This window comes from Euphorbia lathyris, chromosome 8 (genome assembly GCF_963576675.1).
Source record: "Euphorbia lathyris chromosome 8, ddEupLath1.1, whole genome shotgun sequence".
NCBI lineage: Eukaryota > Viridiplantae > Streptophyta > Magnoliopsida > Malpighiales > Euphorbiaceae > Euphorbia > Euphorbia lathyris.
The window spans coordinates 85,763,979-85,782,281 of NC_088917.1; the positions used below are offsets into that span (position 1 = coordinate 85,763,979).

The 18,303-nt window shown below is 32.9% G+C and overlaps 1 protein-coding gene across 4 annotated transcripts; it reads right to left on the bottom strand.

Moving 5' to 3' along the window:
• Nucleotides 1–270: 270 nt before the first annotated feature.
• On the bottom strand, nucleotides 271–9,543 carry LOC136202031 (receptor kinase-like protein Xa21). 4 transcript variants are annotated; one of them, XM_065992477.1, is made up of 6 exons: nucleotides 9,029–9,543; nucleotides 8,236–8,307; nucleotides 5,453–5,596; nucleotides 3,325–3,468; nucleotides 795–2,759; nucleotides 271–718 (listed from the first exon to the last, which is right to left on the bottom strand). In XM_065992477.1, the coding sequence occupies exons 1-6, from the start codon at nucleotides 9,510–9,512 to the stop codon at nucleotides 369–371; spliced, it is 3,159 nt and encodes a 1,052-aa protein (XP_065848549.1). In that variant the 5' UTR covers nucleotides 9,513–9,543; the 3' UTR covers nucleotides 271–368. The 4 variants fall into 4 exon arrangements, with proteins under 4 accessions (XP_065848549.1, XP_065848548.1, XP_065848551.1 ...); XM_065992476.1 differs by having other exon boundaries at nucleotides 795–2,780; XM_065992479.1 differs by lacking the exon at nucleotides 3,325–3,468 and having other exon boundaries at nucleotides 795–2,780.
• Nucleotides 9,544–18,303: the final 8,760 nt, after the last annotated feature.

Consider the following 18,303-nt stretch of genomic DNA (forward strand, 5'->3'; position numbering starts at 1 on the left):
TATCCATCTTTTTATTGGTCGGGAATATTACACTCGGTATGTAATACAAGTTTCCTAAATATAAATTCATTATATATTTCAAACAAATAAATAATAAAATAGGACATTTTTAAAATTATTTTTATTAAAATCATCCACTCTCAATTCCATGATTAAAACCTATCAACCAAGAACACAAACATATTAGATCATTTGGTAAATAGTACAGAATAAGGCAATAATAATTTAATTATGATTGAGCAATAGGAAAAGAGCAATGACACCAGCAGATCACAAAAGTAAGTCCTTCATCATCATAAAGCAATCACAACCAAAAGTTATTGTATGGCCAAAATTAATTAGTATGGATGATTACATACTTATTAAACCTATTGAACATCATTGAGAAGCTTAGCTTTGATCTTGTTGAGAGCACTTAGAACATCTTTGCTACTAATCCTCTCCTCAGGTACATCTACACAACACTTCAAGGCTAAGTTCATAATTGAAGATGTGCAATCTATCTTATCCAAATAGTGACGTTCGTCGACCCTAACTAAATTGGGATCTACAAGTTGATAGACTCTAGAAGGCAGAGACTCTTTTACCCATTGTCTTATACTCATATCTAAGTTAAACATCTCATCTGTAGGCCTTTTTCTTGTGAAAGTTTCGATCAACATAATACCAAAACTGTAAATATCACCCTTGATAGAAACAATTCCTTCTGATCCATACTCTGCATCAGAATTTGATTTAGTTAGCCTGGCAAAAGCAAAAAATAAGTATAGTATATAAAGAAAATCAAACATCACCTGGTGCCATGTATCCAACAGTTGCAAGAGTTATAGTTTGTATGAAAGATTGATCTTCTCCGACGAGCTTTGCTATGCCAAAATCGGTTACATGTGCAACCATATCCTCATCTAGAAGGATATTACTAGGTTTGAGATCACAATGAACAATAGGATCTATAGAACCATGATGAATATACTCAACTGCTGATGCAACATCAATCATTATGTTCAATCTTTGAAAAATATCTAAAAAGTAGTTGTGAGAATACAACCACTTTTCCAGGCTCCAATTAGACATGAACTCCATGACTAAAGCCTTAAATTCTGTGGTACAACAACTGGTGATTATTTTTACAAGATTTCTATGCCGAATACCACGTAGTACTTCACACTCCACATCAAAACTCTTGAATCCTCCTTCTAACTCCAAATTGAAAACCTTAACTGCAACAGACAATCCATTTGAAAGATTCCCTCTATATACCGAACCAAAACTCCCTCTGCCAAGCAAGTTCACCTCATCAAATTTATTTGTTGCCCTTTGAAGCTCATGAATAGAAATTCTTTGCCATATTGGTAAAGTTGGAAAATTCACTTGGTGAGTCAACAATCTTATTTTCCTTTTCGAATACCAAATTAGGATAACAATAACAATTCCAAGTGCCAAAGATGTTAATGCAATTGCAACCAGTGTTATCTTGGTTTTCTTTGAATGGTTCTGATTGCTAGTTCTACACGGATTGACTTGGAATTTGGATGCCCCACAAAGTGCTTTATTTCCTAGAAATGATTGTGCTGATAAGTTCATAAATAACCCTCCATTAGGAATTTCACCTTGTAATTCATTGAAGGACACATTAAAATCCTTGAGATATTTTAATTTCTCTAGAGACTTGGGAATTTTTCCTGAAAGATTATTGAATGATAAATCCATGAATTCCAAGCTTACCGCATCACCAAATGATTCAGGAATGGAACCCTCCAATCTATTATTGGATAATGAGAGAAACTTTACAGATTGGAGGCCTCCAAAGGTGCGTGGGATACTACCTGAGAATTGATTTCCAGAAAAATCAAGTAATGTAACGGCTCTCAAATTGCTAATATCTAGTGGAAGATCACCGCTCAAGGAATTTGATGATAGGTTGAGTTCAAGGACATCTTTAAGGCTCCACATGGTTGACGGAATAGTAGAATTAAGTTTGTTGGATTCCAAATAGAGCTTTCCAAGAGAAGTGAGATTACCCAAACAAGAAGGAATATTTCCGTGGAGCTCATTTTCTTCAAAATGTATCTCATTCAAACTTTGTAAACCACATAATTCAGAAGGTATGTGCCCTTGAATTCCATTTGAGTCAAGATATAATACTTGAAGCTTCCTCATTTTACTAATTGTCTTAGGAATGAATCCTTTTATATTGTTATATCCTAGATCCAATGAAATGAAGCTAGTTATGTTGCCAATTTCATTGGGAATGGTTCCTGTTAATCCAGAATCATATATAAGGAAATATTGAAGGGAATAAGATAGGTTTCCTATGGTAGTTGGTAGAGTATCATTCAATGGATTTTCACTCAAGGCTAAAAATGTCAAATTTTTGCAATTTGCCAATGAGGAAAATAAAGTCAATAAAGATTGACTAGTGAGTTGATTTCTCCATAAATTGAGACGTTGAAGATTTTTTAAATTGCCAAGAGCAAAGGGAATAGAACCAGAGAACATGTTTGTTTCTAAGCCTATACGAAGGAGGTTAGAGGCATTAGAGAGAGATATGGGAATATGACCATGGAACTTATTTCCTCCAATATAAATTTCTTCAAGATTGGGAAGATGGAGACCAAAGCTTGGAGGAAGACTGCCTGTGAGATGATTATCATCCAACACCAAATATCTTAATGTTGAAATATTAAAAGTATTGGAAGGAAGCACTCCATCAAGGTTGTTAACTCCGAGATATAGTCCCTCTAGATAAGCAATGTTACCTATTTCAAAGGGAATGCTACCTACAATCAGAATTCATTTGAAAAATTCTAAATTAAAATTGTGTTTATAAAAAAATCCAACTTAAATTTGAAGAAAGATATTTAAACCCAACAACATAAATGAAGATATATTATCAACATGTCATATCATATAAATGATTTATAGGCGAATACGAATTTAACATCTCACAATCATACAAATATATACTTGTCATTTTTCAACCTACTGTCTCCAAAGCTAAAAAACCTAGCTTAGTTAGATTTCTTATTGATGAAAGAACTTTACTATATACGAAGCTACTTGAATTATAAAAACCACACTCAAGAATTTTCCTGAAAATTATATGTTAAAATAAGACAACATATTTATAGCCACCAAGTCTTGGTATTCAAGACAACTTGATGTCCAATTTGTTAAACTTGTCCTTACTCCATGTTTGTAAAATTTAGTCTTTAAGATTTTAACTCATGCACTTAGAGATGATAACCAAGTATTACTACACAAATTAGTAAATATTGTATTTAGATTAATTTTAATTTAACATCTCTGAGTACGAATATATACCTGTCAACTTATTTTCTCCAAAGTCAAAGGATCTTAGCCATGTAAGATTTCCAATGGATGAAGGAATTTGAGCATGAATGGAATTTCTCCATAATTCTAATCTCTCCAAATTTATAAGATTGCCAATAGACTTTGGAATTTCTCCTATAATAATGAAATAAAGGATAAATTTATAACTGATTAGTTTAGTTCTTTTATTTTAAATATATATGAGATTGTAAGTAGAATATGTAACTACAACGATATGTTATATATATGAAGTTCCAGTTTATTTATGGATTTAAAGTATTTATTCAATTTTTTCTGTCATAATCATAGAAACTATGTTATCCGCAACATGTCAATCGATCTTTCACATGTGAATTGACTGTTCGACCAAATTTTGTACTAAAATTAGTGCTATATATTTACTACAACATATTTAGATGAGATATTGGGAGTGTATATTTTTTTTTAAAGAAATAAAAGAATTGATACGATAAATTTGGCTCAATTCAATGATAAATTATTAAAGAACCGTTCGCACAAAACTTGATATATAAACAAATAAAATGATTTTTTAACTTATTAATATGTTGTGAGATATACAACACATGTCAATTTTTATATAAAAAGTCATCCATTTGAATTGGAGAATATGACTCCTTTAATAATATCTGGAATTCCATTAAATTTAAAATTGCTCATTCTTAATTCTTAAGACTATAGAAATTTAATTTTATTAATGTCTACAAAAACATTTTATAGCTATAGTAACTTTTGGTGGAGATAAAATATCCTTATCTACTTTGCACATTGAAATATAACAGATATATTGACGAAATTTGTTTCTTTGCTTAGCTTGTATTTCCCCTTAATGTGCTATATTTTCATTTCTAGACTTCGAATGAAAATTGAAAATCTTTTTAAACCAATTAGTCTATTTTCAATATACTCATGTATAAGAAAACCTTTAAGGAGATTTATATTCTATGTCAACTTGTCTAAGTTTTTCACATGAAGCCCTCAATTTTTTTTTAAATCACATTAAGTCCCTTAGTTGTCAACTTAATTAATTATAAACATCAGTTAACATAGCTTCACTCATTTTATTTGTGTCTGGAATTATATTTTTTTACGAATTAAAATAAGATTCCTATAGTTTTTCTATACCCACATCACACGTATAAAAAAATTATTTTTGAACTATTATAAATGAAAATTCGTACGCATATGAATTTGATGATGCTTCGTTAACTAAATTTTATGTAAAATATGACTTTTGGTTATCAAAGGACTTGACATGATAAAAAAAAAAGATTGAGAACTTAGTACGTCAAAATCAGGATGATCTAGGACCTAAGGTTGCTTTTTTTTTTCATAATAATGATCTCCGATCAAATTTCAAGAAAAATTGAATATTATAGATACCTTTAAAATTGTTAAAGCCAAAATATAAGTTTTGAAAAAATCAATATTGTAGATACCTTTAAAATAATTTATTATAAAACTATTATAAAGTTTTGTAAGCTCAAGTAAACTTTTCATTAATATATCAAAAATTCTAAAGTAAATGAAAAGCCGTTGAATTTTACTCTCTCTAATATGAGTTCAATTAATAGTATTTTCTTCATAAGTACAAATAAACTGAATCTTTATTTTTGTACATCATTTTTTAATTTCTCAATTTATTATATTGAGCTCACAATCACCGTTACCAACAGCTCAAACTAATAGTTAAAGGTCCACTCCATATTCAAACTGACTCTGATACCATATCATGAAACCATTTTAACCAACATCTCAAGCTGATAGTTAAGGCCCAATCGTATATCTTATATCAATCTTCGATGTCAAAGATTGATATAAGATATACGATTGAGCCTTAACTATCAACTTGAGCAGTTGGTTAAATCGGTTCCATGACATGGTATCAGAGCTGCTTGGACCAAACTGTCAAGGGTTCGAGTCCTGATAACCTCATTAGTTAAATCGGTTTCATGACACATACAAGGGCAAATGATTGTTTAGATCCTAACTTCTCGTCATTGGTGCGGTGAGCGTTGACCAGTAAATGAGATACAAGAATTCTAAAGCATGAATATGAGTAAACATATTTGATGAAAGATTGCATATTAGATTAATATACCTGTCAACTTGTTGTCATCGAAGCCAAGAATCCTTATCCCGGTAAGATTTCCAATAGATGAAGGAATTTTACCACTAATGGAATTTCCCCACATGGTTAATGTCTCCAAATTTATAAGATTGCCAATGGACTTTGGAACTTCTCCTATAATAATCAAATAAAGAATAAATTTTTAACTAGTTAGTTTAATTCATTTGTATTAAATATATATGAGATTGTAAGTAGAGTACCTAACTGCAAGTAGGTGCTATATATACGGAGTTACTGTTTATGTTTGGATTTAAAATATTTATTCAATTTTTATGTTCATAGGCATGGGAACTATGCTATCTGCAACATGTCAATCAAATTTTTGTACTACAAATAGTGTCTACATATTGGTACAACATGAAGAGGCTATTGCACATAGAATCGACAGTTTTTTAAAGAAATAAAAGAATTGATATGATAAATTATTAAAGACCCGGGTCTTCTAGCATATATGAAGGACCGCCCACACAAAAATTGATATATAAATAAAATGATTATCGACTTATTAATGTGTTGTGAGGTATACAGCACATATCAATTTTTATATAGAAAACTCTCCATTTGAGTTGGAGAACCTATTTCCTCTAATGATTTTTATCATCCCATTAATTTTAAGTAGATTATGTAACTACAAATACGTGCTATATATATGGAGTTACAAGTTTATGTATGGATTTAAAATATTTATTCAATTTTTTTTTTCATAATCATAGAAACTATGATATTTGCAACATGTCAATCAAATCCTTTACATGTGAATTGATTGTTCGATCAAATTTTATACTAAAAATAGTGATTGTATATTGGTACAACACATTTAGATGAGCATGTTGCACCTATAATAGAGAGACTATATAATTTTCAAAGAAATAGAAGAATTGATATGATAAATTTGGTCCTGTTTTAGAATAAATTATTAAAGAAATCAGGTCTTCTAATATAAATGAAGGACCGTCCACATAAAAAATTGATATATAAATAAATGAAATGAATTTTTTACTTGTTAATATGTTGTGAGATATACAAGACATATCAATTTTTGTATAGAAGATCTTTCATTCTAAGTTGGAGAACTCGATTCTTCTAATAATTTTGCAATTCGATTAAATTTATATTTACTTGTTCTTAATTCTTAAGGCTATAGAAATTTAATTTTATTGTTTTCTACAAAAACATTTTATAACTATAAGAACTTTTGCTCGGGATAAAATATCCTTATCGACTTGCTTTGCCTATTGAAATTTATTGTCAACAACTAAAAAAAAAGTAATTATATAGACCAAATATAACATATATACTCATCGAATATGATTCTTTGGTTAGCTTTTATTTCTCCTTAATGTGCTATATTTTCTTTTCTAGATTTCGAATGAAAATTCTAAATATTTTTAGGCAATTAGTTTATTTTCGATATACTAACCTATAAGAAAATGTTGAAAGTCCCTTGCTTAAGTTTTTCACATATAGTATGTTATATATTTTATAATTAATTTTAAATTATTTAGTTTACTAATTTTTAAAATTTATTCTATGTATAATTCAAGTTTAAATACCAATTAAAATTTGTTGATATTTAAAAATAAAAAATACTTTCTTGTAATATAACAACAATATTTATTTTTTTATTTTATTTAATAATTTTCTTTAACAACGATCTGATTTGTAGCTAAAAAATTCCAGTTTTACGCAACACGTTGTTTGTTGTTGCTATAAATGTTCGCACTTACAGCAACAACTAACAGTCGTTGCTGTAAATGTTTCATTTACTATAACAACATTCAATCGTTGCTGTAAAATTCAAGTTTTACGCAACAAGTTGGTTGTTGTTGCTGTAAATACCCGTACTAACAGCAACAACTGACAGTCGTTGCTATTAATAATTTCATTTACAGTAACAACATTTGTTGTTGCTATAAATGCTTTCATTCACAGCAACGAAAGTATTGTTGCCAAAGCTAATACATATTTCCCACAAACCTCACCTCCCGAAATTTCTTGAAGGAAATATGTAAGAAATTTACAGCAACGACCTTTGGTAACGATATAAAAAATTCGTTGCTAAAGTTCATTTTTAGCAACAATATTTTCTTTCGTTGTCAAAACTTGTTGCCAAAAAGCAATTTTCTTGTAGTGACATTAAGTCTATTGGTTGTCAAATTAGTTAATTATAAACATGAGTTAACATAGTTTCACTCATTTTATTTGTGCCGAAAATTATATCTTTATAGTTTCTCTATAACCACATCACAAATATAAAGAAAATTGAACTATTATAAATCAAATTCGAAGGTATGTGAAATGAATAACGTTCTGTTAACCTAGTTTTATGTAAAATACTACTTTTTAGTTATCAGGAGCTTAACATGGCAAAAAAATATAAGATCGAGAACTTAGTACATCAAAGTCAAGATGATCTAGGTCCTCATGATGCTTTTTTCATAGTAATGATCTCCCTTCAAATTTCAAGAGAAAATGAATGTTATAGGTACCTTTAAAATTTTTAAAGCCAAGATATAAGTTTTGAAGCATGGTGGAATTGCCAGAAACTCTATGCAAATATCCTTGTTGAAACACAAACTTAAAATATGTTTCCTTTTGCATGTCAATACATTGGACCAATTGACACTTGAATTCTAAAGAGGAAACATGAGCAACGTATTTGATGAAAGATCGCATGTTAGATTATTTACGGAAAATCGAAGAGAAAACAATAATGAGTAATATAGATAATTATTCATAGTAGACATATTGACCTTCAAGATTATTATTCCCCAGGTAAAGATGATGGAGCTTTGATAAGTTGCATATTTGTACTGGAATGCCACCTGTAATGATACATGAAAATAATATATGAAATCATCGTTTAAACATTTATTTATTTATTTCAAGGGAAATTAAAATAAAAGTCATTTCACCATTTGAGATTTTGAGGATTATAAATTTGTTTTTATTTTGACAATTATGATAACATTAGTTTTTTATGTTAGCATTTTTTTTTTTTGGGAATATTAAAATGGAGAATATTTTTTCCCATCACTTTTATCTGCTTATATATTCTATTCAGTACGTTTGCAAATAATTCAGACTATACTTGCACATAATTTAGTACAATTAAACATCCACCTTCAGAAAACATATATAATTTATGATATATAATTATCCAATTGTGGCATCCTTCAAATTTCGAGGGTTTAGATTTGTTTTGTGATACCTCTAGTTTTCTACTTTAAAAAAAAAGTTTAGTTCTACGGTCATCGAGGGAACAAATTAAGTCTATCGAAAAAAATCATTAATTAAAAATATGCAATTTTAAACGTTATAGGGTGGCAAGAAGGCTGGATAATGTAGGATGGTCAAAACATGAAATTATGCATCAGAAAAAACTCATCTTTTGTTAACGAAGCTTGAAATTGAACCATCTAGCAAACCTTATGTTTAAGATTGCATTGTTTTATACGTGGAGGCCAAATCTACAAAGGTAGGCTTAAGATTAAAATGTTTTTAAAACATGAAAAAAGGTACGGATAAGGGAAAGAAGAAATTAACCTCCGAATTTATTAGTGTCGAGAGCAAGATACTGAAGTTGAGAGAAAGATCCAATCCATGAAGGGATAATTCCATTGAAATGATTGTTAGTCAAAACAAACAACTTCAATCTGCGTAAATTGGAAAGTTCAACAGGAAGAGAACCATGGAAGAAGTTAAATGGTAAAGAGAAATTAACTAAGAATGAAAGCTTTCCAATTTGCGGAGGTATGGTCCCTGTTAAAGACATATTCCTCAATCGAATGCCTCTAACTCTAAGATGACGAGTTCCACAAGTAATACCAATCCAATCACAGACTGATGTATCTTTAGACCAGTTGGATGCTAACAGATTTTGAGGATCATCTGTGATATGAGCTTTCAATGCAAGTAACGCATCCTTATCCGCACTTATATTACTCGTAGCTCTGATTTCATATGAACATTTCAATAAACACATGAAATACAACCAAATTATCATTGAGAAATACTTTATTTTCTCCATGAGCAACAAATAGCTATTTAGGTTTTGAGGAATTGGGATCACATAAAAGCTTTGCAACTAAATATATAGTACTCAACTAAATATATAATCATTCGTTCTTAACCCTATTGGAACATGGTGCAAACACTTAAGTCAAGTCAACTCATTGATTATTTCCTTCATCCCATTTGTTGGAAAAATATGTAATTTTATGTACTAATTCAAAGTATTTAATTAATTGATTAAAAAATTGTTACTCAATTACCAAGAATGGACATTTATTTTAAGTTTGGGAAACATCATATTATCATACAGTAATATTTTGGTAGCCAGCCATCTAGAAAGTTTTGAAAAAGTTAAATTTATCCTAAGTTAATTTACTTAGGATCAGTATCAACTCAGTTTTTAAAGTTGATTGAAAAAGTTAAATTAATCCTAAATCAAATTAACAGTAAAAATATAATATATCTAGGGTACCCGAACTTTATCATGTGGCCACAATGTTAAATGGATAAAGTTCAGTAGCCACAAAGTTAAATGGATAAAGTTCAGTGTCCATAGGTATAATTTACCCTCTATGTAATATAGGGTAAATTACATCCATGGCTTTACCCATTATCACAGTATGGTTACTGAACATCAAAATGTAACATAAAAGCTATTGAACTTTTCAATTTTTTATACTCGTGACCACTCAACACCTCAAAAAGACCGTTGACGGCCTCAAAATAAAAAAATTAAAGAATTAATGATATTTTAAGCAACTTTAATTCTTTAATTTTTTTTTTGTTTGAGATTATTTATGCGTTGTTTGGTTAGTAAAAAGAGTGATTTTGAGAGAGAGATAAAGCTAAAAAAATGGAAATTTTGGAAATTAAAAAATGTGATTTTATGGTAAATGTCGTTCTGAACAACTTTAATTCTTAAATATTTTCATTTTGAGGTCGTTAAGGGTCATTTTGAAGAGTTAAAGTTTAATGGCCGCACATGTAATAAAGTGTAAAGTTTAGATGGGTTGGTCTCGGGTCAGGTTGTCAATTGGGATAAATCAGAATCTTACTTTGGAGACTCGATTTCTGCTGTCAGGAAAGCTCGTCTTATTAGCATCACTGGGGTCCGTTTGGGAAGTGTTCCGTTTAACTATCTAGGGGTCCCCCTCTTTAAAGGTATGCCTAAAAGGCAATTTTTGAGTGCTGTTTGTGACAGAATTTCTGGGAAATTTGCTAGATGGAAGGGTTCTTCCTTGTCAATGGCGGGCCGTCTGGCGTTGGTGAATTCAGTAATTACAGGTTCTCTCACACACTCCTTTGCTGTTTATAAGTGGCCTCAAAGCTTGTTGCATTGCCCAAAATCTCATATTCGGAATTTCATTTGGAATGGTAATGTTTTTGAGAAGAAATTGGTAACGGTTTATTGGGATATATGTGTAAAGCCGGTTTCTAGGGGTGGACTTGGTATTAAAGATTTGAAGAGGTTCAATTTGGCCCTTTGTGGCAAGTTAGCTTGGGGGATTCTAACTGGTGATTCAATGTGGCTATCCCTTTTGAAATCTCGTTTTCTTGATCGTGCTGGCCTCCCAAGATTGCACCTCTCCAATTCGCCAATCTGGACTTCCATTCGCCCTGCCTATCTGCTATTACGGCAGAACTGCTATTGGTTTCTTGGAGGTTATTCGAATTTGAATTTCTGGTCTGCAAGATGGATTAGGCCAACAGTGGCGGATCGGCTGGGTTTGTCAACAACGGATCAACGGCAGCATTTCGAAACGGTCTCTGATTTCAGATTGGCGGGTGAGTGGAATCTTCCGCCTTTGCCGGATGACATTTCACAGGTAATTCATGAGGCTAAACTTGATGAGGATCAGGATGACAGGTGCGTCTGGATGCCAGCGGCTAATGGCGAATTCTCCTCTAAACTCTTTTATAATTGGTTGGGTCAGGATGATCCTCAGGAGAGAATTTATAAATTTTTATGGCAGAAATATATTCCGCCAGCTCACTCATTTGTGTGTTGGCGAACCTTTTACAACGCACTCCCGACTCACTGGAATCTTAGAAAACGTGGTCTCTGCATTGTCTCTTGGTGTTGTCTCTGTCAGAAAGAAGCGGAATGCTTAGATCACTTGATGATTCATTGTGGATTTGCTAAGGCTATTTGGCGGAGTATTTCCGCTCTTTTCGGGAGACGAATACCGGATGTTGACACGGTTAGGGATCGTCTCTACTGGGCAGCCTCTCAGCGGTTTAGCTGGCAAATTCAAGCCTTGTGGAATAGCGCTATTCTACACGCAATCTGGTCGATCTGGCTCATTCGGAATGATTGCATCTTCAACGATAAGCCTCCGGACATCCACCGTGCTCTTCATCTCATTTGGCTTCACACCAGACGGACTGACCACTTTCGAACAGGCAACACTTGGAACTCGTCTGTTGAATTGGCCATCCTGGACAACTTGGGTCTTCAACCTCGCCTTTCTAGATCCCCGAAAATTTTACCTGTTCGATGGCTTCCTCCGCCTGCTGGTTGGGTGAAGGTGAACACTGATGCCTCGGTGTTGAATGGCGCAGCAGGATGTGGCGGGATTTTCAGGGATAACAGTGGTTTATGTCTTGGTGCTTTCTCTTTCCCAACTGCTGACACACTTGTCCATGTTGCGGAGCTGAGATCTGCTCTTTTTGCCATTATACGAGCACAGAGTCATGGGTGGGATTCAATTTGGCTCGAATCGGACTCAACGTATGTGGTGACTTGCTTCCGGCGTAACTGTTTTGCTATTCCGTGGATTCTGCACTCAGAATGGCAGGACTGTCAGCTTATAATGGTTGCAACGAGGGTTGTTGTTACTCATTTGTTCCGTGAAGGTAATCAAGTTACCGACGCCTTGGCCAATTATGCCCGTTCATCTACCGGGATTACTTGGTGGGATTCACCTCCCTCTTTTTGTAATAGCTTATTAGCTTTCAATTTTTCAGGTCAGGCATCATTTCGTTTTACCTGATTGAACTCGGTTGTATTTCTCATTTTTTATTCTTTTATTCAATTTGGGTTCTGGGGGTGGCCTTCAGGGGTGCCAACATAGTTGGAATGTCTGTATTCCGTTCCCAGTCCTCCGTTTTAATAAAAAAAAAGTGTAAAGTTTAGTGGTTTTTATGTTATAATTTTGAAGTTAAGTGGTCATACATGAAATATAAGTAAAGTTTAGTGGCCATTGGTGTAATTTACCCATGTAACATATGCCAATAAAATCAAATTTCCTGTAGTCTTTTGATGCGGCAAAATCCTGAAGGGCTTCACACAAGTTTCAAATAAGATAGGAACAAAGTCGAAAGAGGGGTTTGATTTCAGCTAATCCACTTTGATATCTAAATCAGGTTTTAATGACGACTTAAGGATGAACATAGTAAATCAAAGTTAGATCATAAGTTTGGTGAATATGAATGAAGTAGTGTACTTTGGAGGATATCTTACTTTGGTGTGTGTTGTGCTACGTTAGACGAACGTGTGTCTGCAGATCGGGGTTTGGTATCCTCCAACCCCAGTTGGTCTGTGATCAACAGGTTTGGTATCCTCCAACCCCACTTAACCCTTAAGATTCAATATTCTAGATCCTAATGTATAAACTCTAGACTCTAAAAAATAATTTATAAATCATAGACCTTAAAAAGTAAACTGTAAACCTAAAAAATAAATCATAGATTGTGAAATTAAATTTTACACCTTAATTCACAAATCATAGGCCTAAAAACTAAATTCTAAACCCCAAAGTCAAAGTCATCCAATATCCAAAGTCATCCATTAGCAGGAAATCAAACTTAAAATAATTGTTGTCACTATGGTAAAATAACTAAAATGTAGAAAAACAAAAACTAAAAAGATATTAATTTTCATTTCAATTTAAATACCACAAAAACTAAGCTTTATTTTTTTTTTAGTAAAAGATGGAAAGCAAATGCAGAGACTTACTTTGATGTAGTGACGATTTTATAATTTTTATCAAGTTTGGAGTTTCGGATTTTGACGTTTTTAACCTTATTTTCATTGGAAATGGATGATGGATGAAAACTCATGGAATTTCCATGAGCAATGTCTTGTTTGGAACAAATTCGGATGTTTAGGTTTGTAAATTCGCAATTTAGTGTTGTTTTCATATCATTTAGATTTTTTTTTCATTTTCGATTTAAGATTTCATTTTTCGTTTCTAATTAAGATTTACTGTTTTCTTTAGATTTTTATTCACCAATTGAAACCTCGTACATAATCCTAAAATGCAAAATCCTACATGGTTTAACCCATTATTAAAGTTTATAGAAACCTCGAGCATATGAAAAATATTTTTAGTTTATTGTTGTTGGAGGAATGACGGTGAATTAAATGTGAAAGCACGGCTTGAATTTGGGTAATCTGAGACCAATAATATATCAAGTAAAATCCCAAGTTGTTCATTCATTTCAACTTGAAGTTAGTTGCAATCCGCCTTTTCATATCTTATTATTTCATTCATTGATAATAATAATAATAATAATAATAATAATAATAATAATAATAATAATAATAATAATAATAATAATAATAATAATAATAATAATAATAATAATAACAACAACAACAACCGATAAGAGTCAAATTTGACGTTAACGTTTGTTTAAGAAGCGTAAATTTAGATCTAACTAATGAAATTATGTAAGTTTAAACCTAACATTTTCAAGCAAGAACAATTTTAGCTCTACATTATCGAAAATTTGAAAAAACTGATTTAACTGTTATTTAATTGTCACATCAGACCACCCAAATAAGATTATCGATGAACTGGATATTTCAGGTGGCTCACCCTTGACGAGACCCGACCAATTGGAAATTAAAAAATGTGATTTCATTGTAAATGTCGTTCTGAACAACATTAATTCTTAGATATTTTCATTTGGAGGTCGTTAAGAATCATTTTGAAGAGTTAAAGCTTAATGGCCACGCGTGTAATAAAGTGTAAAGTTTAGTGGCTTTTATGTTACAATTTTGAAGTTAAGTGGTCATACCATAAAATAAGTAAAGTTCAGTGCCCATGGGTGTAATTTACCCATGTACCTTATCCCAATAAAATCAAATTTCCTATAATCTTTTGATGGGGCAAAATCCTGCAGGTCTTCGCACAAGTTTCAAGTAAGATATGAACAAAGCCGAAAGAGGGGTTTGATTTCGGCTAATCCACTTTATATCTATATCAGATTTTAATGACGACTTAAGGATGAACAAAATAGTAAATCGAAGTTAGATTATAAGTTTGGTGAATATGAATGAAATAGTGTACTTTGAAGGATATCTTACTCTATATATACTATGATTGGATATGAAGTGTGTTGTGCTACATTAGGCGAACGTGTGTTCGCAGATCGGGGTTTGGTATCCTCCAACTCCACTTGGTCCGTGATTAACAGGATTGGGCACACTTGTTTTAACAAGTTGATCTTTGACGGGGTCGATGCTCGGGCTAAGACTGTGAAATTGGGTTCCATCGGGAATCGATTCTTTATGATGATTTTATGTGAACTCTGATCCTGGCTCGAGTTTCATAAGTGCCACATGGATATGTTTATATTGATATGATATCAGCTCTCACAATTCAATTAATTATGTAAATGTTTCTTTCAGTTGTTTGTTTCGTTGGCACGTTGGTACTAAACATGACAAAAAATATATTATAGACACATAGACCCTAAAAAATAAATAGTATATCCCGAAAATAAATCATAAATCTTAATAGTATATTATACTTTAAAATGTAAATCTTAGTCCTTAGGATTCAATATTCTAGATCCTAATGTATAAACTCTAGACTCGAAAAATAATTTATAAACTCTAATTTATAAACCATAGACCTTAAAAAGTAACTTTAAACTCAAAAAATAAATCATAGATTGCGAAATTAAATCTTACACTTTAATTTATAAATTATAGATTCTAAAAAATAAATTCTAAACCCCAATTTATAAATTATAAACAGTGAAGTATATACATGTCATCAGGGGAGGCTCTAGTATTTTAGAAGCCTTAGACAACTAGTTTTTATAATTTTATATTTTTATATATTAAAATTAAATTAATTTTTTACTGAACCAATAAAACCCAAATAAAGATCAAACTTTTAAGACAGTTTATAGAGAACGAATCAGTTAGCAATTATATCATTGTTAGAGTAAAATACAAAAAGGACTGAGGTTTAACCTTTTTTCTAAACAAATTACTGTGGTTTAAAAACTTGCAAACAAAGTTCTATGATTTGTACAGGGTCAGAAATTCTGTCAAAAAATATTATCATGACTATTTACCCTTAAAGAGAGCAATTTGAAGAAATATTTTACATATAATTGATATTTAGAAGGTCCGAAGTGACAAGTAAATACCAGTCGAGCGGATTTTTTCTAATTTTCGATAACGTATAACTAAAATTTATCTTGTTTGGAAACCTTATGGTTAAATTTACACAATTTCATATATTAAAGGCTAAATTTGCAATTTCCTTCGAATATTAAGATTAAATTTGATCTTACCTTTTAACTTCTATTTTTTTGGTTTTTTTTTTTTTTACAGTTTATGGATTTTTTTTTCAGTTTTTTCTGTTTTCCTTAATGTTTTTAGATGGATAGTCAAGACTTATTTATTTCAATTAATAAAAGAATAGAAAAGACATACTTCTAATGATGGAAGATCCATATCAAAAGAATAATGATGAGGGCATCTTGTCCCTGGACGCGGGGCGTAAGAGAGGACACGCGGAGCGTGAATCCGGAGCAAGAGAAAGGAAGAAAACCCCGCGCGTAAAAAGGATATGATCCGAAGAAGAGTCAGCAGCCAAAACACGCAGGGCGTACTGTTGGGCACGTCCTGCGTATTTGAGTGTCTGATCCTGAGAAGAGCTCATCAGCCAAGACACGCAGGGCGTACTGTTGGACACACAGGGCATACTATTGGACACGCAGGGCGTACTGTTGGACACGCGGGGCGTATCTCCACTTTCAGCAAACTTGCTCCTTACTTCAGCTCCCTTATTATTTACACATTTGGTACCTCAGCTCCTTCCCCACTTCCAAAAGACACCCCTCCACTCACCTTTACCCCATCTACCCTTTTATCTTTATGTTTAATTAGCTAAACTCTTTACCCTTTTATGTAATTTAACATTTAGGTTTTTTGAGATGATATAAATTCATCTCTTTCTCTTTGTATTGTTCAACTTTTATGAAATCAAATATATATCTTCTTCCTTGTGAAGTTTGTTAAGGTTTTATCCGTCAACAATGGGGATTTCACTATTCCTATGGATTTAGTCCATGAATTTGGGATCCACTCCTTCTAGTTTAGCTAGATAAGTTGTTAGCCTTTGTGAGTTTACGGTTTAAAACTCTCAGTGGATTCCGCGCTGCATCATTTGGTATCAGAGCCGATCGTTTTCCTTGACCGGAGACTTCTTTCGACTATGGTTCAACCAAACTTATCTCCTAGATATGAAGAAACCATCAAAATGTTGGAAAGACTCAACGCCACCATGAGACGGCACCATGCGGGTTTTAAAGAGGATTTGCGCGTGATGAACGGGCTAATGAGAGAGATGGCGACATCCGTAGAGAGTCTCAAGCAAGAATACCGAAAACCTTCTCAACCTACCATGGAGGTCCCTCTTAAAGATCCATCACTAATCTTTTCTCCATCACACATGGTAAAGGTAACCCCTAAGGTTCCTATCTCTAATATTGAAGTTGTGGATATTCCTATTGCTATGGAAGATGTTGGTGATGTTGTTTGTGGGGATGAAATGGATTTAAATTCTTCTTGTGAAATTATTGATAATGAACTTGTGGAGGAGGATTTAGAGTCGTTTGTGGATGAGGAGGAGAGGTTGTTGGTAGGTGAGGGTGTTGGAGAAACCCATGTTGCAAGGGATGCTCTTTTGGTGTTTGATGAAATGCCTCTTGAACATAACTTCAATGATATGCTTGGTGGGAGTGAGAAAATCACACTATGTGTGAAGGTTGATGGTTATGGTGATGGGAGAGATGTTGGTGGTTCAACCATGTTGGGTGGTTGTATGTCTTATGAGTCAAGCGGCTTAGCACGTGGCATAGTCGGCTTGAGCTATGGAGAGAAGCCAATAGGAACGATAGGTCGTGGGAGAGAGCGGATTGTGGATGAAGAAGGAAGTGAAATTCCGTATGGTCAAGAAGAAGATGAGCTACGAAAGGAGATTGATGGAGAAGGAAACTTTGACATTGAACTCGTTAACAATGATGAACTTGACTATTATGAGCGAGAGTTTCGGAAGGGAAAGGAGGAAAGTGGTGACGTGGGACCAACGTCCGGAGATGGGGAGTACGTGTCCTTCTATGGACAACCACGGGGCATTCTACCTTTGGGGAAGATACCACGTGACATTGCATGGGATCCCGGAGGTCGTATGATATGTCTTCCTTGTGATCACTTGAGCTTCAAGGAAACGGATAAAGAGTACGTTGTGACGCCTCTAGGAAGGAATGAGATTCCTAGCACGTGCACATTAGGAATGAGCCGAGCCTCCCACTTGGTAAATTCGGAACTTGTTATTTTGTTCTTGATTGAGATACATGTGTTGGGATATATGTTGTGTTTGTTGAGGGAACGACAACCCTATGAGGAGTCAATGGGGCGTGATCTTATGGTAAAGAGAGTGAGCTTCATAGAATATTTGGTGAACGGGAATGGCCGACCGGATAATGTTGAGAAAATGGGAGGAGCTCAAGAATGGCGAGATAGTGGCCAAGTTAGTGAAGGGGCGACTCGAGAAGCC